Genomic DNA, 23,294 nt, shown 5'->3' with positions numbered 1-23,294 from the left:
GCCTCCCATTACAAATGTCAATGTTAATGAGTTCAGAGTACACATTAGTTCATTCTGACGAGTGCACAACAATTTCTGCTGGTTTGTATTTTGGGATGTGGAGAGAAGCCAATAAAAAAAGCTAGATTTTCCAATTGCATTATCTATGTTTCCAACATTAATAGGCAGAAACAGTAACACTTAAACAAAATGTGAAGCAGAGGATTTTTTATTTTTGACTCAAAGGACCTGAATTCAGTTGGACATGCCCTTTTAAAAACTTTCTTTTATTGTAGATAGTTTAAGATAAGGTCATTCCTCAGTTCTTAATTCTCCAGTCTAAGATTTATAAATTAACGGTGTGAATGAATCCTGTTGTGAGATTGGGGAAATAATGTCCACCTCATAACCAAAAAATACTTTTCACACCAAAGAAATGATCAAAAAAGCTGTGTCACATTCAAAAGCAAAAAAAAAAAATTAGGAACACAAACACAATGAAGAATGTACCAATGTCAAGATTGCCAACAATGGAGCTTCACTGGCACTGCCCTGTGAAGTGGCCTTCCATCTGCCCAGTTCCACTTCCAGAGCCAAGTTTCTCCGCCACGCCACTTCTTGTAGGAGAGCTTCTGGTCACTGTGAGTCTGTTCCTTGTTTCCATGCCTCTGGTTCATGCTCATTTGTTTGTTTTGTTCATTAAGTTCCTCTTATAGGTGAAATCATATGGTATCTGTTTTTTGCCACCTGGCTTATTTCACTTAACATATTACTCTTCAGTTCCATCCATGGTGTTGCAAAAGGTAAGGGTTCCTTCTTTCTTTCTGTTGCTTAGTATTCCATTGTGTAAATATACCACAGTTTTTTAATCTACTCACTTACTGATGGGCACTTAGGCTGTTTCCAGCACTTGGTTATTTTAAATAGTGCTGCTATGAACATAGGTGTGCATAGGTTCTTTTGAATTGGAGTTTCAGGATTCTTTGGGTATAATCCCAGCAGTGGAATCGTTGGATCAAAAGGAAGTTCCACTTTTAGTTTTCCACAGTGGCTGCACCAGTCTGCATTCCCACCAACAGTGCACTCAGGTTTTCTTCTCTGCACATCCTCATTGACATTTGTTGTTTGTTCACTTGTTGATGATGGCTATTCTGACTGATGTGACGTGGCATCTCATTGTGGTTTTAATTTGCATCTCTGATGGCTAGTGGTGTTTGAAACATATCCCTCTTTCTTCACTTTTCTTGACTCTCTTGGTTTCTGTGCATCAGCTAAAACAGTCACCTCTGCTAGTCTCGAAAGAGTGGTCTCAGGTAAGTGATTAACCTCATGAATCAGACTGACCCATACTGTAGTTGTTGACCTTGTGATTAGCCAAGCCACTTTTGTTCTCAGTGGCTCCCCCTAACTGAGACCATGCCAAGACTTATCAGTGTCCCAAAGGCGAGGATAACAGTAAGTACCCAGATACTTGCTAAATCAGCTGCCTGATCCTCAGTCAGCAGTTTGGGAAGTTTGCAAAATATAGACCCACCCCCTTTAGGGAAAGACACAGAGATGAGCACTTTTCCCAGCTCCCTGTACACTGACAGGTGCACTGAGTGCTCATGCCCATTAATAACTGCTTGTTTGTTTGCTATAGCCTTATGTGTCTCGAGGATGAAAGCTTGGTTGGCTTTCACACCTAGGTGTTTGGGAGAGGTGGTCCATTGCCGGGGTGAATGACTTAAAAGTTGGGGCCCTAGATGTGGTGTTGAAACCTTTTGCTCTCAGGAAAAAGCTGGGAGTTTGGGAATCCCTCTAAATTGTATGATGTTGTGCTGAGTGGGATTTATGGTGTGAGTGTGTTCCAGCCTTTTCTACCCATTTTGATGTGGATATTTTCTTATTTGTGTGATGTGCAGAAGTTGCTAAGGTAGTTTCTGGATTTTTACAGAAATCCATGTGTAGGTAGATATTTCTTTAGTATGTCCGTGGGAAGAGGGACATTCAGGAGCTTCCTATGTCACCATCTTCAAGTCATTATATTTTTGACATGTAATTCAAGAGTTCACAAAATTAAGTGACATTGTTTAACAGAAGTTCTCCTATTGTCATCTATTTATTATTATGTGAACAAGGTATCTTAGCAGTTATAAATTTTCCCTAAGCCCTGTTTCAATTAAGTCCAACATATTAAGAAACAGTATACTGTCCTAGTCATTTGGTCAAAATATTCTCTAATGTTACACGGTATATCTTTTTTGGACCGCTGGCTTATTCATATGTTCATATATGCACTGTTTGCACTTTAAATATTTGAGATTTTTCTACATTTTCTAAAAACTGATATTCACCTCCAATTTAGTTCTGTTGTGATCGGAGAACATAATTTGCAATATTTTAATATTTTTGAAATTTAGTAGTACTTCATGACCAACATATGGCCTTTCTTAGTGAATATTCCTTGTGCACTTAAAAAAAAGTTGTGGTGTGATATTCCATAAAAGTTTATTTAATCAAGGTTTTGGCTAGTCTTACTCATATTTTCTATATCAATACTGATACCTTATGAATTTAATTAACTTTAAATATATGATAAAGCTCTCAGAGTTGGGCTAAACAATGCTAATAATGCAGACTTCAAAGAAGAAGTCTGTGCTACAAAACAGGGTAGCTGGAAATCATGGATTTTGAAATGAAGCAGTCCTGAATATAAAGCCTAACTGACAATTACACATTGTGTATCCTTAGACAAATTCTTTAATTTTTCAGAGCCTCAGCTTTCTTATCTGAAAATGGAAATATTTTCTACCCCATAAAATTATTTAAACAGTCAAATGGTATTACTTGCTCTAATTTTAATAGTATCAACATCTGCTTTTATATGTAGATCCCAAATGTGGTATCTCTTCAAAGTGATATGTTTTATACTAAATCTTGGAACTACTCATGGTGCCTTTCAATATCGAAGATCTGCGAACACTGAAATAAAAATGAATATTGTAAGTTGCTAAAAAATAAGTGCTAAGCTGGTAAAATAACAGTGAATGCTACCATTCTATTATTTTTTATTTAACAGATTTATAGTCAAATTTATATTTCTGCACTCTTATTTTTATATAGGTCAACTAATACGAAGTGTGTCTGGAAAAAGTTCAGCCATGTTTATTTAATATAACAAGAACAGTTAGCTATATGCCTAGTCATGCAAACATTTATAGATAAACAGATACTTTAAAATTGTATATGTATGGGTGAGTAGGTAAAAATGTAAGTTATTAGTAGTTAAAAAAAGAATAATGGGTTAGTTCTGAGATATCTCCTTGAAGACAGAGATTTTTGTTTTTTATATATCCAAAAATTCCTATTGTATAAGGTTAATGCTTACTAGGTATCTATAAGTACTTATTACTGAATAAATCAGTGAATTGGTGAAGATAAAAACAGCACCAAAGTTAGGAGAATATGAAAGTTCATTATTACATTAATAAGTTAGATTAATTAGTTTATATTAATTGACTAACAATCTTATTCTGAAAGGTTTGCTTTTCTTTTTTCATAGAGTCAAATTATTTCTTACTGGGGATACCCAAATGAAGAGTATGATATTGTAACTGAAGATGGTTATATCCTTGGCCTTTATAGAATTCCTTATGGAAGGACAAAAAATGATAACAATTCAGGTATTCATTTCAAGATAAATTTTTGACTCTCTAGGGCCATTCTTAACTTTTTTATTTCTTCTCAGTGAGTTTAGGACAAGAAAATATTTGAATGTTAAGTGAAACTTTACCCCTCATACATCTCTCTACATGCCTCAAGAAGAGAGTTTGATTCTCCACTGTCTTACTGTTCACAGAGTGGTTTCAAAGTGTGGTGAAACACAAGTAGTTTCTCCCAAATTTTCTTTGTGGGTCACTTTACTCATACATGTTGATTCTCTGGGACTTGTTTAATTAGGGCTTAGAAACACTCTGAACCACAATAGCATTATTCTGTAGGACTGAAGAATGGCTGGGAAAAGTCTTTTTCATAATTATGACTCCCTCCTTCAGCAATAGCAAAGAGATCATGTGGATAGCAGCCTCATGGCTCTTTATTACAACAATAAGTGTATTAATAGCATCAGAGTGAGGTGCAAAAAAAAGGCACTAGCATTTGGCACTGGAGTTATAATCCTATATCTGCCACTTACTAGCAGAATACATAACGGATTACTTTGCTTATTCATCTAATTGTTCAAATAAAAGTCATTTCTTTTTCCTTTATATTTTCTTCTAGTAAAGAATTTCTTTCATTGGACAGTCTCTCAAGTTCTCATTTTGAACATTAAGTATATTTCAGGGAAGAACTTCCAAAACTATGTTGAATAGAAGTGGAGAGAGTGGACATCCTTATCTTGTTCCTGATCTTAGGGGGAAAGCTTTTAGATTTTGTTTATTGAATATGATGTTGGCTGTAGGTTTCTTCTATATGACCTTTATTATGCTCAGGTATGTTCTATCCCGAATTTGCTGAGCATTTTTATAATAAATGGGTGCTGAACTTTATCAGCTGTTTTTTCAGCATCTATTGATATGATCATGTGAATTTTGGCTTTCATTTCGTCTATGTGGTATATTACATTGATTGATTTGTGAATACTGTATCATCTTTGCATCCCTGGAATGAATCCCACTTGATCATGGTGTATGATCTTTTTAATGTATTGCTGGATCTGGTTTGTCAATATTTTGTTGAGGATTTAAGCATCTATGTTCATCAGCGATATTGTCCTGTAGTTTTCTTTCTTTGTGTGTCTTGACCTGGTTTTGGATTTAGGATAATACTGACTTCAGAGAAAGAGTTTGGGACTCTTCCCTATTCTTGGATTTTTTGAAATAATTTGAGAAGGATAGGAGTTAGTTTTTCCCTAAATGTTTTGTAAAATTTGCCTGTGAATCCATCTGGTCCACGGCTTTTGTGTGTGGGAGATTTTTATTACTGCTTCAATTTTAATATTTGTTATCAGTATTCAGGTTTTCTGTTTCTTCTTGATTCAGTTTTAGAAGATTATATGTTTCCAGCAATTTGTCCATTTCACTCACATTGTCAAATTTCTTGCCATGTACTTGTTCATAGTAATCTCTTATAATCCTTTGTATTTCTGTGGTATCAGGTGTGATTTATTCTCTTTTGTTTCTGATTTTATTTATTTAGGTCTTCTCTCTTTTTTTCTTGATGAGTCTGATAAAGGCCTGTCAATTTTGTTTATCTTTCCAAAGAACCAGTTTCTGGTTTTATCGATCCTTTGAATTGTTTGTTTAGTCTCTATGTCATTTAATTATGCTCTGATTTTGATTATTTCCTTCCTTGCTCTGGGCTTTGTTTGTTGTTCTTCCTCTAGTTCTTGTAGATGCAGGGTTAGGTTGTTTATTTGAGATTCTTCTCTCCTTTTTATGTAGGCCTATATTGCTATGAACTTCCCTCTCAGGACTGCTTTTCCTGTGTCCCATAGGTTTAGGGCTGTTGCGTGTTTATGTGGGGGACAGAAAGGCATGGGAGATGTGGGAATCAGACAGGCTTGGTTTAAAAGACTCTGACTGCTGTACGGAGCCGCACCCCACTGGGCCCTTCGCTGGCAGGTTGTCTTTCAGGCCTGCTCTGAATCCCACCCTCTGGGGGATTTTAAAGATAGAACAGAAATGCAAAGTGGCTTTTAAGAAAAAGGAAACCTGCTCTTTTTTTCTCTGTAAAGCCTCAAATCTTTGTCAGTAAAATGTGAAGAACAGAACAATTAAGTAAGAGGAAATGCTTTTGAACTTGTGTAAAATACCTGGATGTTTCAGCCCTGTATTGATCTGCATTTCCCTTTCACTCCCTACCATTTGGGGAAGGGCTGCATATTTTTCTTAAGTACTTCCGCATTTGGAAAGTGGATAAAAACCCTGGCTAATAAAGAAACGAGGGTGATTTTCCACTAGAGAAGACTTCCTCCCTTCCTTTCACAGATGGAGAGTGTCTGAGTAGTTTCTTCATCCACTCTGAGGGACCCAGACTCTCTCTCATGTTTATTTTCATTTGTTTCCAGAAACCTTCTTATTAATCCCTTGATGTCATAATTAACCATTCATTATTTAATAGCATGTTATTCAATCTCCATGAATTTGAATGTTTTTGAGTTTTTTCCTTGAGGTTGGTTTCTAGTTTCAAGCCATTGTGATCTGAGAAAATGCTTGATATAATTTCATTTTCCTTGAATTTGTTAAGGCTTGTTTTGTGGTCTATCTTTGAAAATGTTCCATATGCATTTGAATAAAATGTATATTTTGTTTCTTTGGGGTAAAAAATTCTGTATATATCAACTAAGTCCATTTGATCTAGAGTGTTGTTCAGTGCCACAATATTCTTGGTATTTCCTTGCTTAAAATATCTGGCCATTGTTGACAATGGAGTGTTAAATTCCCCCACTGTACGTGTGTTGCTGTTGATATCCTTCTTGAAGTCGTCCAAGATTCTCCTTATATATTTGGGTGCTCCTATGTTGGGTGCATACTTGTTGATAAGGGTTATTTCTTCTTGATGGATTGTTCCCTTAAGTATTATGAAATGCCCTTCTTTGTCTCTTTTTATGGCCTTTGTTGTGAAATCTGTTTGTCTGATATAAGTATTGCTACCCCAGGTTTTTTTCCATGTCATTTGCTTGAAATATTTTTTTTCATACCTTCACCTTCAGTCTTTGTAGATCTTTTGTTCTGAAGTGCGTCTCTTGAAGAAAGCATATATGTTGGTCATGTTTGCTTATCCATTCGGCCACCCTGTGTCTTTTTATTGGAGCATTTAATCCATTTACATTTAAGGTTATTACTAATAGGTACTTATTCATTGTAATTTTCCCCCTTTGTACTTGTGATCCTCTCTGTCTCTCTCTGTTTCTTCATATTCTTAAAGCAGACACTTAGGCATCTCTTGCAATGCTGGTTTGGTGGAGATATATTCTTTTAGCCTTTTTCTGCCTGGAAACTCCTTATTTCACCTTCCATTTTGCATGAGATCCTTACTAGATAGAGCAGTCTTGGTTGTAGGCCTTGTTTTTTATTGCTTGGAATATTTTTTGCCATTCCCTTCTGACTTGCAGTGTTTCTGTCGAGAAATCTGCTGATAGCCTTATTGGAGCTCCCTTTTATATTATTAGCTATTTCTCTCTTGCTGCTTTTAGGATTCTCTCTTTGTGTTTGAGATTTGCCATTTTAAGTATGACATGTCTTGGAGTGGGTCTGTTTGGGTTCATCTTCATCAGGACCCTCTGTGCTTCTTGGACTTGCGTGACTTTTTCTCTCATCAAGTTAGGAAAGCTTTCTGTCATTACTTTTTCAAACAGGTTTTCTATATCTTGCTCCTCTTCTTCTTTTTATGGTATTCCTATGATATGGATATTATTATATTTCATGTTTTCCCACAGCTCTTAAAATTTCTTCATAGTTTTAAAATCTTTTTTCATATTGTTGTACTGTCTGGGAATTTTTTTCTATGTTGTCCTCCAGCTCACTGATCAGATCTTCTGCTTCATCTAGCCTGCTTTTGATTCCTTCTACCATGTTCTTCAGTTAAGAAATTGTATTCTTCATTTCCTCCTGGCTCTTATTGATAGTTTCTATGTCCTTTTTAATGCTGGTATAGTTCTCAGTAAGTTTCTTATAGCTTCTTTGTAGTTCTTCATAGTTCTCCTGGAGTTCTAATAGTTTTCTTTGAGCTCACTGAGTTCCTTGAGCTTCCCTATAATCATTATTTTGAATTCCATGTCTGACAGTTTGCTTATGTCTATTTCATTTAGCAGTCTTTCTAGGGATTCCTCTTTTCCTTTTAATGGAGGGTTGTTTCTTTGTTTCCCCATTTTGGTGGCTCTTGTTTTTTTCTGCTTCTTAGATTGATCTACTTTGACTTCCTGTCTTTGTGCTGTGACCTTCTGTGGTAGGAGACCTGTTGGATTCAGTGGTGCAGTCACTTTGATCTCCTGAACTTGATGCTCTTGAGGTTCTCTTTATGCTGTTTATTTGGACTGTCTGGTTGTACTTGGGTTTTGTTTGTGTTGTGTTGCTCTCTGGTGGGTCCTTTCCTCCAGTTAGTTGATTGAGAGTCACTCCTCCTACCATGTCTTGCATACTGTTATAGAGGTGCACTTTCTTTACTTCCTGGATCTACCCCTGGTGATGTCAGATCATGTCCCAGTCTCTGCCTAGATAGCCTCTTTGAGACTACCAGTGATCTACTGTCTTTGTCTGTCTCTTTAAATTGTTAATATATTCAATCTGTGGTCATCCATCAGGCTTAAGCACTGAGAGCAGGGAAGGTTAATTCCTGTGGGCGGAGCTACTGCTTCCCCTCAGGCTGACACCACTTGGAGGGGAGTGGTTTGCCGGCAGTGTGTGGAATGAGTCAGCACTAGGACCTGGTTGACTGCTCCCTCATTTCTCTCCTCAAAGCCACTGCCCCAAACTTTCCTTAAGCATCTCCAGTCCACTCTGTCCTCCCTCTGCTGGAGCCCAGGGTAAGTGAGTGCCAATATATTTTTATATGTTGTCCCTTTAAGAGTAGTCCTGAGCCATTTCTCTCAGACCAGCAAAAAACCCATGGCTTCTCGCTTTTCACAGCTGGATGCTATTTTATTTTCTACTCTGTTGCTATAGGCTGGGAAGTCCAGCTGGGGGGTTAGATCCCACCCTTCTCAGGGGGATCTCCAGGCTGCTGAGATATTTCTCTGTCCCTTCAGTTGCTACCCATGGGAGCCCAGCCAGACTTCTCCCATCTCATACTTCCTATCAGTCATGTTGTGATGAAGCAGCCTTTTCTGTCTGTCCTTGGTTATAAGGCTTCTTTCCAGCTAGTATTCAGTGGGTTATTCCAGGTGATTTCTCCACAATTAAGTTGTAATTCCAGATAGGTCCTGGGAGGAGGTTAGTGTAGCTTCCACTTACTCCTCCGCCATCTTGGATCTCCAAAAACTGCCATTTTTGAGAGCATTTTCTTAATTCTCTGAGATTTTGCTTCCCCACAACTGTCATCAGTTTGACTCAAATAAACTCATAAAAATTCTCTATAGTTTTGAACGTCTCTTATGTTAACATATTACAAAAACAGAACTGGTAAGAGATGTGCACCATAGGCTTTTGCAAGAGTGTGCAAGTCAACACCAGAGCACCACTGCATAAAGGTAGAAGACTGGGCCCCTGGGGAACTAGTGCAGTTCTTGTTTTAATGTTTTATTCATGGTATTTTAATACTGAAGCTGAATGATACTTTGTTCTACTTTCTTATTTTACTTAACATCTGCTGTTACTTTTGGTGCCAGAGGAGGGCCATATCCTGGATTGGAAATTTTAGATATATGAAATGGGAAGAAAGAAGTAAAGGAGTAGAGGAAAAATATGCTATAAGGAACATTGATAATAAACCACTAATTTAAATGTAGTTTGATAAAGGTTTCAAAACTCAAACTTAATTTTCAGGTAATAACTTTATGTACTATACGTAGAAAGTGTGAAAAGTGCTCTAAAAAGGACAATAAGTCATCCGTAAGCCCCCCCAAATAGAAATCATTAGATATCTGTGCCCACAAAAGATATGCAATAGGGCAAGACTTTTCTTCAAACATGGAAGACCTCATTTCAAAAGAAACAAAGGGACAGATTTAATTGTACTTATATTGCCCAGTACGTGAAAACAAAGCATGTGCATCGTTTACTAGTCTACTAAATAGTAGTTTTCATGATTCAAAACTAATTTGCTACCATGTCAAGTGCATTTTTGTTTTTCCCAAGATAGAATGGAGAAGTCTTCCATGCTAACAAGCCCCTTTAAGTGGTCACGCTTATTTACCACTTCTGGCTTGAAACATCAGAAACTTATATGTACCGCATGCCATTCATGAGGTTTACTCGAACTTGCTATAAAGACAGACAATAATCCAGTAGCTACAAAGTTTTCTTACAGAATTGTTTAGAGATCCATTTAAAAATAAAAGATGTCATCCCAGACTTAAATTCAGAGCTACTTGGTTGCTGACATCAGTTCAAGAACTGTGCACAATTAACGACATTACTCTGCTCCCAAATAGAAAATGCAAACACTTAAGAGCTGCTGTTCTTTTCTCTGAAAATTGCAGTGTCCTCACTTCAGGTTTACTTGCCATTTATGGAATCTGAGTGCTTTTAAATGTCAATTATGTACATCAAGTTGATTGGCTTTTCCAAGCAGCTCTCAAGAGATCCACTTCAATGCTCACACTCATGCTAAGAGAACAGTCAACAAGAGACTTATTCAAATAACCACTTCCTCCTCCCCTCTCCCTCCCAAACACATGAGACTCCCTCCCACAGAGAACAGAAAGCTGTTAACTACAGAAGATGAGGCTGGATCTTTCTGGCTCTCTGTATCTTCTTCCTCAAGGATGCCTGGATGATCATGCTGCAGCTGCCTGCATTTCCCAATAGATGGTATATTTTGGTTGGGAAGGAACTCCAGGTGCAGCCTAGGGTTGGGCTGGCCAGGCAGTGGGTGGCAGGTTCATTCTTTGGATGTTCTAGAGGCGATGAACTCTGAGGCAGAAGCCTGCCATTCTTCCAAAATTGTGTAGCTTTTGTATCTTATGTTCTTTTAGTTTGTAAACTAACCCTATAGATATGAGATAATTAAAACTAATATGGGGTATGATAGGTGAATCCAGGAGTTAAAGTTTAGCCTTAGTTGATAAGTTTAAGTGATTAAAGCTATGACTTGATAGACTTAAGTGACTGCCTTTGAATAAAAACTTCTTTGCTTTATCAAAAAAAAAATGAATAATATACTAGTCAATTTTACTATTTTAAAGATACTGCAATTTTTATATGCTTCACTGATTTTTCAACATTTTGCAGTTGTTTTACTTTGAAGCACAGGAGTTCATACATTATATTGTATTAAAATTACCAGCAGGGCTGTAATATATTAATAAAAGCACAATGATGTGTCTTACAAATATACAGTAAAGACAACTTTCACTGGACACAGCTTAAAGAAAGGAAAAAGAGGAGAGTTTGTTGAGCTGCTAGCCATCCCTGTACTGAAGAGAGGCAAGTAAAAAAATATGAGATATGGAGCTACTAAACCTGCTCTCGTTTTCAAGATCCTAGCATGTGGAGTTCTAGACTACATGTGCAGTCTTGTTACGGCTTATGTGTACACACACTGGTCATAACAAGCAGAGAAAATGCTTTCATCATTTCTCAAACTACTCTCTCCTGGAAAAAAAAGAAAAGTATTTTTCTTGCCCCTGTTGCCTCCTATTGCAGATATCAATGTTAATTAGTTCAGAATATGTGTTAGTGCAGTTTGATGCCTACATAATAAGTTTCTGCTGGTTTGTATTTTGGGGGGAGCCAAGAAAAAAAGGCAAGATTTCCCAATTGCCCTATTTGTGTTTCCAACATTAATAGGCAGAAACAGTAACACTTAAAATATGTGGTAGAGTATTTTTTGATTCAAAGAACATGAATTTATTGGGCATGTCCTCTTAAAAAGTTCATTTCATTGTAAATAGTTCAAGATAAGGTCATTCCTCAGTCCTTAATTCTCCAAGTCTAGATTTATAAATTAACAATGTGGATCCTGTTGTGAAATTGGGGAACTAATGTCCACCTCAATTTAATTCAAAACCAAAGATGTGTTTCACATCAAAGAAATGATCAAAAAGACTGTGTCAGATTTCTAACCTAAGCCAAAATAAATTAACAAGAGTGAAAACATGATGAAGCATGTATTGATGCAAAGATTTTGCCAAAGTGAGGCATCAGCAACACTGTCCTGTGAAGTGGCCTTCTACCTGCCTGGTTTTTCTTTGAGAGCCAAGTGTCCATGCCAGGCCACCTTATGGAGGAGGTCCTATTCTATTCTGCTCACACATCATCCTACCACCCACTATTCCATGTGCACCACCAACACCTCAATTATTGTGCCTTATATTCCTTCTATCATCACCACCATCTCTAGCTTCTCACTCTCTTGCAGCTTTATTTTTCTCTTCCACATTTAAACAATTCCCCTTGAAACATAATTGGTTTTGCAATTCGGAGTCTCTGAACTGGTTCAAAGTTATCAAAAACTATAAAACCAAAATTTGGAAACTTTCCCCCACCCTTGGTTTTGATGTGAAGTTCCATAACATTTCCAATAGTCATGAAGAACTCTTTCAGTTCATTTTCATCAATATCATGTGGTAGATTGGCAACAAAAAGTTGATGATTGACAGGATAATGAATTATTCTACAGTGATCAGGTTCATTCTGTTCTATATCTACTCTGCCTGGTCTTGACCCCCTTGGATGAGAACAAGCTATTTTTTGGTTCCTTGTTCATTCAGCAGAGATTACTGAAACACAACTATGGTTTAATATCTACTCTCAGCAGTGGTAGGAGAACTAGACTTCTCTAATTAGTCACAGGGTGAGCTTCATAGAGTCCACCGTTAGCATTTTCTTGTACAGGTTCTGGACATAGTTCTTTCTTCTTCTTCTTCTTCTTCTTCTTCTTCTTCTTCTTCTTCTTCTTCTTCTTCTTCTTCTTCTTCTACATCTTCTGATTCCCCCTAAAGTGCTGGTTTAGTTATCACCAAGTACTTCATCCTGTAACAAAACATATCATTGTGAATGTAAAACTTATTTGGAACCAATCCCTCAGAAGCCAGAACAAAGGTTTGCATAAACTTCCTCTATGGCTGTCCACCATTAGAGAGAAAACCCATGACCTGGAGACCTACTCCATCGCTCAATGTTGCATGAATATCTACCTGACAAATTTGATGTGACATTCACTGAAGTTAAGAGACAATACTTTGTGGTGTATATTATTTGGCCATAATCAGCCTCCTGGTCCTTTCTGCTAGCATCTAACCCATCATGAACATAGGAGAATGCCTGCCATAAAACCTGTACAAATATTCTGGAGCTTTATTCAGCAAAGTATAAAATTGCCTCACACGCTTCCTGTCTTACAAGCACTTGATTAAGCTCCATAAATATTCCACAATGTCAACTGTTCCAACCAACAGCGTGGCAGGTACTCACATGGAGGTCAGCAGGAGAGTCACATAAAACTTAACACACTGCCCCGAATTCTTGTTACTCTCTTCTTTCTCCTTCAGATACATGTGAGCCTTGGAAGCTTGAAAAGCTGAGAGCTCCTTCTCTCTCACAACCAACTATTCTAGGCACCAGGCACTGTGGTGAGCAACCAGGAACACAGGCATCTCTATATATTTTTAAAGGTGAGGGCTGGGTTTTGTATATTACCTAGACCATTATCTGCAGGGTTGGAGACTCCTGGTCAAAGACCATAATAAAGAATCCTTCCTGATTTACATGTATTTGCAGGTGGTTGTCTAACCATGCAGTCTGAATATTTTAAGCACTGTTTGTAAAAGAGGACATTTTTTTTCATCTTAGGCCTCTTCATCTGAGCCATACTACATAATAATTTACATTGTACATTTGGTTCAACAGTTTTATATGTTTAAACTATCAAGGACATTTGAAATGTTTTCTAAATCATTCTTAATCATCATAATTCCTTTGGTCGATATTTGTGATTATTAAAAGTTAAAAGTGAGAACTCAACTCTATGCCAAATTGAATGCAGTGTTTGATTTTTAGGTGTGTCCTTTTACATCCTGATATGTAGTATATTAAAGACATTATATCAATTTAATCAGTAGATGAGTAATTCTGGACATTGTTGAATCTTTTTTATATAAGAAGTAAATACAAGTTTAACCACACTACTAAACATCCAAAGAAACATAATTGAATGTCTTAGGAGACTTTGAGTATAATTTCTGCTGAGAAAAACTGATATTGAATTATTAGATTCATTTTTCCACGACCCAACTGTGCATTTTTAAAAACCTAGATATTTGTTGCATATTAATCTATATAATCTAAGGCTTAACCCTCTGGAATTGGATTTATTTTTTCTTGTATTTTTATATCTACATAAAATTCTTAATTACTAGAGGACAAATTTGTTTATTAACTTGGCATTTTTGCTATGAATGTCTAATATGAAAGTGCTGTATCTCTTATTCTCCCTTTTGAGAAGCAATAGATCAGCCCTCTGGTGTCATATAAACTGGCTGTATTAATATGTTATGTTGAACAATTTAATTTCACACAAATTATAGTGATTTAATTAAATATTAATAATACTATTGTTAAATTTCATAGACTACAATATATATCTTCAAATTATAAACCCCCCAAAGTATGTATGTGTGCATCAAATTAAGTACTATCCTTGGGGATATCCCAAGTAGTTTATTACAGATGCTGGCCTAGGGTCATCCTAAAAAACATTATGATGGAGAAGAACATATCTTTGGAAACAGACTTCCTAGTGTCAAATGTGAGCTCAGTTGCTTTCCACACACTTATTGGGGAAGTCTTCTTTCATCTTTGGCTTGCTCATTTGTAAAACGATGAGTATAATGCTACTTATCTCATAGGGCCAGAATGAGAATTAAATGAGATGATACAAATTATAACTGCATTTATCCAGGGTTTGTGAGATGCCTAACATGCTTTTAAGAACTTTACTTTTATTATCTTAATGAATTCTCATATAACTTCAGGACATACACTTGCTGTATTTTATAGAAGAAAAAACCATCTTAGAGAAGGTAACTTGCTTGCGCATATAATATGTTGAACACTGCCTAACACATAGTGAGCACTCTGTAAATGTTAGTTACTGTTATTATCCTAGAACTTGTCATCGGAATTTTAAGGATATTTATTATGCCTCTGAACATCTTCGAGCACATGTATATGACTGGGTATTTGGAATGGTTGATAACTCAAACTATTGGTCAATGTCCTCACTTAGTGGAGGCAATAAATGGTATGAAATTATGGATACCTGAAATGTTTGATCAAAGCCTTCTGGTTTGAATGTCAAAACACTATTGGTTGGTCTTTACATATTAGTTTGTCCCTTCTTAAAATATTATTGTAATGAAATGCTTTCATTTAAAAATCTATTTTTAAGAGATCCTATCACATTAAGTTAAATCCTTTGCTAAATAAGAGACAAAACTATTAGACCAGAGGGTCAGATTTAGGTCTTGAGAGTTCCAGTCTGGTTTTACTCTAAGTCAGGCACTATGCTAAGTGCTCTACATGAATTATGACAAATGGTATTATGCATCTGTTGAAATATCATCAGCAACTGAGAACTCATCACTTTCCAAAGAACGCCACTGAACTCCAATAATCTGAATCCTACAAGTCTTCACTATATAGAATTTAAATCTTTCCATGTGTGACCTCCAAATATTGCTCCTAAGATGCTGTAGTTTCTTAAAAATATATATATATATATATTGAATTATTTGTTTCTGGAACACTGAAAATGAATTGATATAAAACTATACTCCACATACCATTCCTTCAAATATTGGAAGACAAATATCTCTTCTTCCTTGGAGCCTTTTCCCCAGCTTAATATCTGAAAATTGTCAAACTTGTAGTTTGTGTATAACATAGAAGGAATTTTAGATGCTCTGGGTCTAATGTCAAATATTCTGTCTGTGCTGAGAAACAAGTGACAATTGCCATCAGAAGATCAAAACAGTAGAATGCTGTCAAAATGGTCATTTGGAGAAAAAGAAAGCTTATAAGTTGTAATTTTATTCAAAATGTAAAAATTGAAGGAATACTAGTTCAGTTCTACTGAGTTTGAGTATATGTGAAATTCCTAGTTATTGTCTCCATTTGCTCCAAGGACCACATGTTGACAAGCAAGACTGATAAGTTTTACATTGGAAAACCCAGTGTAACTTGAAACCTACTAGGTTTTTATAAGAGATTAGAGCTAGTAAGTACGTTTAATCAGTTAAGCTAATTTCTATGCAAAACATTTTATTTATTTCCTAGCAAATACATTTTCTTTGTGACTATTCTGTTGGCCTGTATTGCTTTATAGCTACAAAAAGCCTAACAATTCTGGTGCTTTATTTTTATTTTTTAAATGATACATTTTCATTTTCATAAACAGAAATATATCTACTGTACTATATATACTAAATACACTGTTTTCTATGCCTTGCAATTACAGTCCCTCTCGGATAACTTTTCATATAAGCACACACAGATCTACCTCACTGTTTTCTTTCTTTTTTTTTTTTTTAATTTTGGTTTTTCAATTACAGTTGTCCCCTTTTCCCCTAATTTCTCTCCCCCACCCAACCCACCCCCTCTCCCGCAATCATAGCCCTCCCCGTTGTCCATGTCCATGAGTCTTTTATATGGGTTCTTTGACTAATCCCTTCCCTTACTTATCCCCCTTCTCTCCCTCTCCCCTCCCCCCTATTGACTGCTATTCTGCTCTTTGTTCTATTTAGTTCCTTTGTTTGTGTTGTTCTTTAGTTTCCTGTATTAGGTGATATCATATGGTATTTTTCTTTCTTTGCCTGGCTTATTTCACTGAGCATAATTCTCTCTAGTTCCATCCATGTTGTTGCAAATGGCAGGAGTTCCTTCTTTCTTTCTGCTGCATAGTATTCCATTGTGTAAATGTACCACAGTTTTTTGATCCACTCATCTACAGATGGGCACTTAGGTTGTTTCCAGCACTTAGCTATTGTAAACAGTGCTGCAATGAACATAGGAGTGCATAAGTTCTTTTGAACTGGTGTTTCAAGATTCTTCGGGTATAATCCTAGTAGTGGAGTCGCTGGTTCAAAAGGCAGTTCCATTTTTAATCTTTTGAGGTAATTCCATACTGTTCTCCATAGTGGCTGCACCAGTCTGCATTCCCACCAACAGTGCAGTAGGGTTCCCGTTTCTCCACATCCTCGCCAGCACTTGTTGCTTGTTGATTTGTTGATGATGGCCATTCTGACTGGTGTAAAATGGTATCTCCTCACTGTTTTCTTTTAAACACTATGCATGGCATTCTGTGGTATGGTTGTGGAATAACTTATAAAATTATGTTCTCTACTGATAGTCATTGAAATTGTTCCCAGTCTTTCCTGTTATAAACAATGCTGTATTGAACATTCTAGTACAAATAGGTAGACACATCTGTAATTGTCTTTGAGGTTAAATTTCTAAATGTGGATTGGAAGGGATATGAATCTTAAATTTTCATAAGTGTTTTATAAATTTTCATAAGTATTGCCACATTCCTTAAACATTTTCAAATATTTATATTTTCATAAACAACATTTAAGTGTCTATTTTATCTAACTTTGCCATTACTGTAATTTATCAGACTTTATTTGATAGGTGAAAATTGTTGTAACAGTAGTTTTAATTTATATTGATGAAAAATTAAATTGAGAATTTTTGCAAATGTTTTTAAGTCTTAAGCTTTTAAGACACTTTTATTTCTATGAAAAGTTTTTACATACACTATACCAGTTTCAATTGCTGTGGTTTTTTTTCTTACTGATTTGTAAAAGCTAATTAGATAGTACAGAAATTAATCTTTTATCATAAGATATGCTGATTCTTTTTGGAGTTTGACATATGTTTTTTGACTTTTTAAAATACCTTTCCAAAGCCTGCCAATTTTGATAAAGCAATTATGTGAAAGATTGATCATTTAACCAATAGCACTAAGTTAGCTTACTTGAAATTATCATTAAATTATCTAGGAAATAGGTTGCTATTTCTTACCTGTAAAATATAAGTGGGTTGAATTGGGAAGTAGCTAGAATAATTCTCAAATCGTGATACTGATTTTATACTGATTTCCCTTTTAATTGCTAAACACTTGTGAAAAACATTTATTTTACTATCCAATATATTGTCAATTAATATTTGTCAAGGCCTACCTAAGTAATTTCAACCAGGTCATATTACATAAAAAATATCAAAAGAGCAAAAACTTTCCTAAAGTTATATTCACACATTACTCCAGATACAGTAGCACATTTAGAAGGTGAGGTAGCTTTTAAATCCACATAATTACTTCAAATCAATAAATGTTTATGGAGAATACTATAAACAATATTATAAATATCATGATAGTTTTGAATACATATTATATTGAGATTGAATCTAGAAGGGTCAAATGCCCACACAGTGCCTCACTCCTCCCCAACTTTGGAATCTCAAAATAAGTTGGCCAAAGTTTTAACAAAAGGCATAAGAAAAATATAATATTCTGCTAGAAAATTAGAATAGAATACAACTTTATCAATTAAGTTTCATTCAACATCACTTCTAAACCAAATGGAAAATGTTCTTAAGCAGAAGGAATCAAATAGAGTGAACACATGTTAAGCATTAAAACGCCTGTGCTATTATCCACATGTCCCAGGTGTTTTCTCAACAAAATAAATATAATGAAACCTAAGCATTTCTCTACTTTACATGAAGATAAAATTAACATGAAATAGGAGTGTTATGAAAGTATCATAGGTTAACCATAGCACAAATTATTATTCTACTTCAGGCAGAACCAAAATGTGGTCACTACTAAGAGTGGTGAGTTTGATATCTGCACTTGGAACTACACGTGGTTTCTTTGGAGGATCAAATCCTGCAAGCCCTGAAACATCTATGAATGCTGTAAGTTATTAAAAGATTTTTTAAAATACAACTATAAAATCAAGAGATTACCATGATTTCAAATTATAGTAGATTTAAGTTTTTACATGCTGAATTAAATACAATAATATATACTTACCAGATGCATTTAAGAAGTAAGCTTTAAAAGGTTTTGTTTTTCCTCATCAGAGTCAGATGATTTCTTACTGGGGATACCCAAGTGAAGAATATGATGTCGTGACTGAAGACGGTTATATTCTTGAGATTTACAGAATTCCTTATGGGAAGAATAATTCAGAGAATAGAGGTATAAACCTCCTCTCCTCTTCTGTTTTTCCTTTCTCTTTCCCTCTTTCATTTCCTCCCTTCATGACTTCCTTGTTATTTCCCTTCCCTTTTTTCCTCCTTTTACTTTTCCCTGAACACTTAATGAGTCTTGATCATTCTGGTAATGCACACTGATGAAGTTGTACCTTCAGTCTTCTAGGAGATCATCAAGCAAATGAGATAGATAAATAAACATGATTATAATAATATGTGATCAGAGCAATGCTAGATTTGTGCACAGGATATTAAGCTAAAAGTCCTGAGATAGGCACTTAACTATGGGAAGTCAAGGAAAAGTTGTTCTTTGAAAAAGAAACTGAGCTCAGTCCTAGAGGATCAGGGTCAGGTAGCCTGGATGCCTGTTACAGAGGGGGAATGAGGAGACAATTCAAGGCTCATTTCCTAAACAGATAAAAGTCATTTTTTCTAGCTATATTTGTGAAGTACAAATAGTATAAAAGTAAGCAAGACCAGTTAAATTAACATCATGTTTAATTTCTTTAGGATATATATTTTTAATTTTTGGGGAAGACATAATTGGCATACAATGAACTACACATGCTCAAAGTGTACATTTTAATAAGTTTCGTCATCTGAGAAACCATCACCATAATGAAAATAAGATATTCAAAAATAGTCAACTCAATGAAGCAAATCATTTAATTCTAATCAAATGAGAGCCTGTTTCTAACTTTATAACTTGTCTTGGAATAAAAAATGAGTTTATGCACTCAAATAATTTTTTCTTTAGGCCAGAAACCTGTTGTGTTTTTGCAACATTGTTTGCTCACATCAGCCACAAATTGGGTTTCCAACCTGCCCAACAACAGCCTGGGCTTCATTCTGGCTGATGCTGGTTATGATGTGTGGCTGGGGAACAGCAGAGGAAACACCTATGCCAGGAGACATGTGTATTATTCACCAGACTCAGTCGAATTCTGGGCTTTCAGGTAAGAAAAAAGAACAATTATCAATGGACACTTAAAAATAAATATTGAATTTATAAAACACGGGTATGCTTACCCTTCCAATTCAGTCCCATTTAATAATTACACTCCAAGTAAGAAAAGAAGGAAGCCATTTTTTATTCTTTTCCTTTCTTGGATTATCTCATACACTTCATTGCAAGGGTAACCTTTTCTCCAAACATTCTGTGATCTCATTAACCAGTCTTAAGGGTTTCTCTGAATAAATTTTTCCAAATGGAGTCAGCAAAATGACTGAAACAAGAAATTTTCTTCCCTGATTTGATTAAAAAAAAACATCCATGTGGATTCAAGAGGATGTTTAAAACCCAATTGGGGGTTGAAGAATGACAATCTGAGACAATATCAATATCAAGGTGGAGGCGGAGGCAATCCAACACTGCGGAAAGATTATCAAAGGTTCTTCTATCACTATCCCACCTTTGCGTTATTCCTGGAAATTAATAATGGAAGTGGAGTACTGAAGAAAGTTCAGCTGATGATGCTGAAGCACAAATATGCTCTGAGAATTCTGGGAACTGGAAGGAATCCTGTGTGTCTGACTGAAGTGAGGAGATAAGAGGTGCTGACATGGGCCAGGTCAGGCAGGGCTGCTGAAAACAAGTGGGTGGCTTAATCATGTGTTTATTCTTTTATTTATTTATCTATAAATTATTTTTTATTGACTATGCTATTACAGGTGTTCCAATTTTTCACATTTTTGCCCTCCTACCCTGTTCCCTCCACTCCCTCAGGCATCTGCAAACTTGTGTTCATGTCCATGGGTCATGTGTATAAGTTCTTTGGCTACTCCATTTCCTATACTGTACTTTACATCCCCATGGCTATTCCGTAACTACATATTTGCACTTTCAATCCCTCACCTCTTCACCCATTCCCATATATCCTTCTCCCATCTGGCAAGCTTCAAAATGCTCTGCATAGCCATGATTCTGTCTCTGTTCTTGTTTGCTTAGCATGTTTTCTTGAATCAGTTGTGATAGGTATGTTTATTGGCATTTTACTGTTTATAGTTCTGATCTTGTTTTTCTCAAATAAATCCCTTTAACATTTCATATAATAATGGTTTGGTGATGATGAACTCCTTTAGTTTTTTTCTTGGTGGGGAAGTGCTTTATCTGCTTTTCAATTTCAAATGATAGCTTTGCTGGGTAGAGCAATCTTGGTTGTAAGTTCCTACTTTTTATGACTTTGAATATTTCTTGCCAATCCCTCTAGCCTGCAAAATTTCTTTTGAGAAATCAACTGATAGTCTTATGGGACTCCTCTGTAGGTAACTAACTTCTTTTCTCTTGCCACTCTTAGGATTCTCTCTTTATCTTTAACCTTTGACATTTTAATTATGATGTGTCTTGGAGTGGGCCTCTTTGCAGCCATCTTGTTTGGGATTCTATGCTTCCCGGACTTGCATGCTTATTTCCTCCACCAAATTGGGGAAGTTTTCTTTCAATATCTTTTCAAATAGCTTTTCACTCTTTCTATTCTCTTTCTGGCACCCTTATGATGTGAATGTTGTACCTTGAAGTTGTCACAGAGGCTGCTTATAGTATCCTGTTTTTGGATTATTTTTCTTCTCCTTGTTCTGATTCATTGTTTTTTGCTTTCCTTTGCTCCAAATCATTGATTTTCTTTCTTGATTAATCACCTCTACTCTTGTGTCATTGTAAATTGTTCTTTATTTAATTAGTGGGTTTTCATTTCTGATTGGATATTTTTTATTTTGTTGAAGTCCTAAGTTCCTTGAGCATCCTTGTAACCAGTGTTTTTAACTCTGCATTCAATAGATTGCTTATCTCCATTTTGTTTAGTTCTTTTGCTGAGGTTTTGATCTATTATTTCATTTAGGCATGTTTCTTTGTCTCTTTTTGGCAGCTTCATGTATTTGTCTATGTATTAGGAAGAGTTGCTATGATTCTCTTTCTTGGTATTGTGGCCTAATGTAGTAGTTGTCCTGTGGGGTCGAGAGGTACAGTCTCCCCTATCACGCAAGCTGGGTACCCAAGGTGAACCCTTCATGTGGACTGAGTACACCCTTGTAGTTGAGCCTTGACTGCTGTTGGCAGGTCAATAGGAATGATTTACCCAAGCCAGTCTGCTGTGAGGACTGGCTGTGACCACTCACCACCAACCTCTGCCCTCCATGGAGGATCAGCTGTGCAGAGGCAGGTTGGTAGTGCTCCAGCATGGTCTGTAGCTCTCCACTGGGTGTTCTGGCCCTCTACTGTTGTTTCCCTGTAAACTTTTCTTTATTTCAATTAGTGTATCTTCATTTTTGACTGGATCTATTTTATGCTGTTGAGGTCCTCACTAACTTCTTTGAGCATCCTTATAACCAATATTTTGAGCTCTGCATCTGAGAGATTGCTTATCTCCATTTTGTTTAGTTCTTTTTCTGGAGTTTTGATCTGTTCTTTCATTGGGGCCATGTTTCTTAGTCTTCTCTTTTTGGCAGCCTCCCTGTGATTCTCTCCATGTATTAAGTAGAGCTGCTATGACTCCCTGTCTTGGTAGCATGGCCTAATGTAGTAGGTGTACTGTAAGGGTCTGTGGCTCAGCCTCCCCCTCCCCCAGGCAGGGTGCTCAAAGTGCACACTCTTTGTGTACACCTTCCTCTTGTAATTGAGACTTGATTGTTGTTGGAAGGTCAATGGGAGGGATTTACCAGGCCAGTCAGCAGCAAGGACTGGCAGTGACCACTGACCACCAACCTCCGCCCTTTGTGAAGGATCAGCTATGCACAGGGCAGAGTGGTGGTGCTCTGATGTGGTCTATAGCTGTCTTCTGGATGCACAGGTTCTGGGGTTCCCTGCCAGGGTCACCACCAACTGTGTTCTGCCTGGGACTACCTGGCCTGTGCTATAAAGCAATCTGCATATGCCTGTTACTTGTGCTGAGCTAGGAGGCTCCCGTTAGAAGCCGAACTCTGATTCAAAGCTGGCTGCTGCTAGTACCAGGCCTGGGGTCACTTAGCCCAAGGTATGGGAACTGGTGGTGTCTAAGCCTGGCTGTTGCTTATTTGAAAGTATTTAGGAAGATGTGAAGCTTGAGCCTAAACCAGACATTCTTGTGGAAAAGCCACAGTTAACAGTTTGGGTGGGGCCATCATTTGAGTGAGGCAGAGCCGCAGGCATTCATCAGGGCAGAGCCAACCTAGTTAGCCAGGTTGATGGAGTCTCAAATATGGCCCCTGCCTGCCAGATCTGTGGCTCTGTTGCGGAGGGCTCAAAAGGAACAATGGCCTCTGCCAGCCTTTCTGTCTTGGAGAAAGCTGCCCCCTAGCTCTCACCATGTTGCTAGACATTTCTCTTTCTCCCCATATGCTGCTGCTGTGTTTCAAGGTGCCTGCCACCCCAGTGCTGGAGCTCAGAGAGAGTATGAGTAAGTCTATGTGTGACTCCTTTAAGAGGAACTGCTTGGCATTCCACTAGTGACTGTCATTGACTATAAGCCTGATGATTTT

General features: G+C 36.7%; 1 protein-coding gene and 1 pseudogene across 3 annotated transcripts in view; one reads left to right on the top strand and one right to left on the bottom strand.

Annotated features, from left to right (window-relative positions):
- Positions 1-517: 517 nt before the first annotated feature.
- On the bottom strand, positions 518-13,120 carry LOC150010038 (ras GTPase-activating protein-binding protein 2-like; annotated as a pseudogene).
- LOC150010037 (gastric triacylglycerol lipase-like) overlaps positions 8,341-23,294 on the top strand; it is a 37,480-nt gene continuing 22,526 nt past the window's right edge. For 2 of the 3 annotated variants that reach the window (XM_090278013.1, XM_090278011.1), the window contains exons 1-5: positions 8,341-8,488; positions 13,115-13,237; positions 18,431-18,542; positions 18,711-18,828; positions 19,600-19,798. In XM_090278013.1, coding sequence (XP_090134139.1) covers positions 18,438-18,542; positions 18,711-18,828; positions 19,600-19,798 — 422 coding nt within the window. In that variant the 5' untranslated portion in view covers positions 8,341-8,488; positions 13,115-13,237; positions 18,431-18,437. The remainder of the gene's footprint in view (positions 8,489-13,114; positions 13,238-18,430; positions 18,543-18,710; positions 18,829-19,599; positions 19,799-23,294) is intronic. The other variant, XM_090278012.1, reaches the window with a different exon arrangement.

The sequence above is a fragment of the Furipterus horrens genome, unplaced genomic scaffold (assembly GCF_987537825.1).
Source record: "Furipterus horrens unplaced genomic scaffold, mFurHor1.1.pri manual_scaffold_5, whole genome shotgun sequence".
In the NCBI taxonomy this organism is placed as follows: Eukaryota; Metazoa; Chordata; class Mammalia; order Chiroptera; family Furipteridae; genus Furipterus; species Furipterus horrens.
This window is presented reverse-complemented; position numbering and strand designations above follow the sequence as displayed.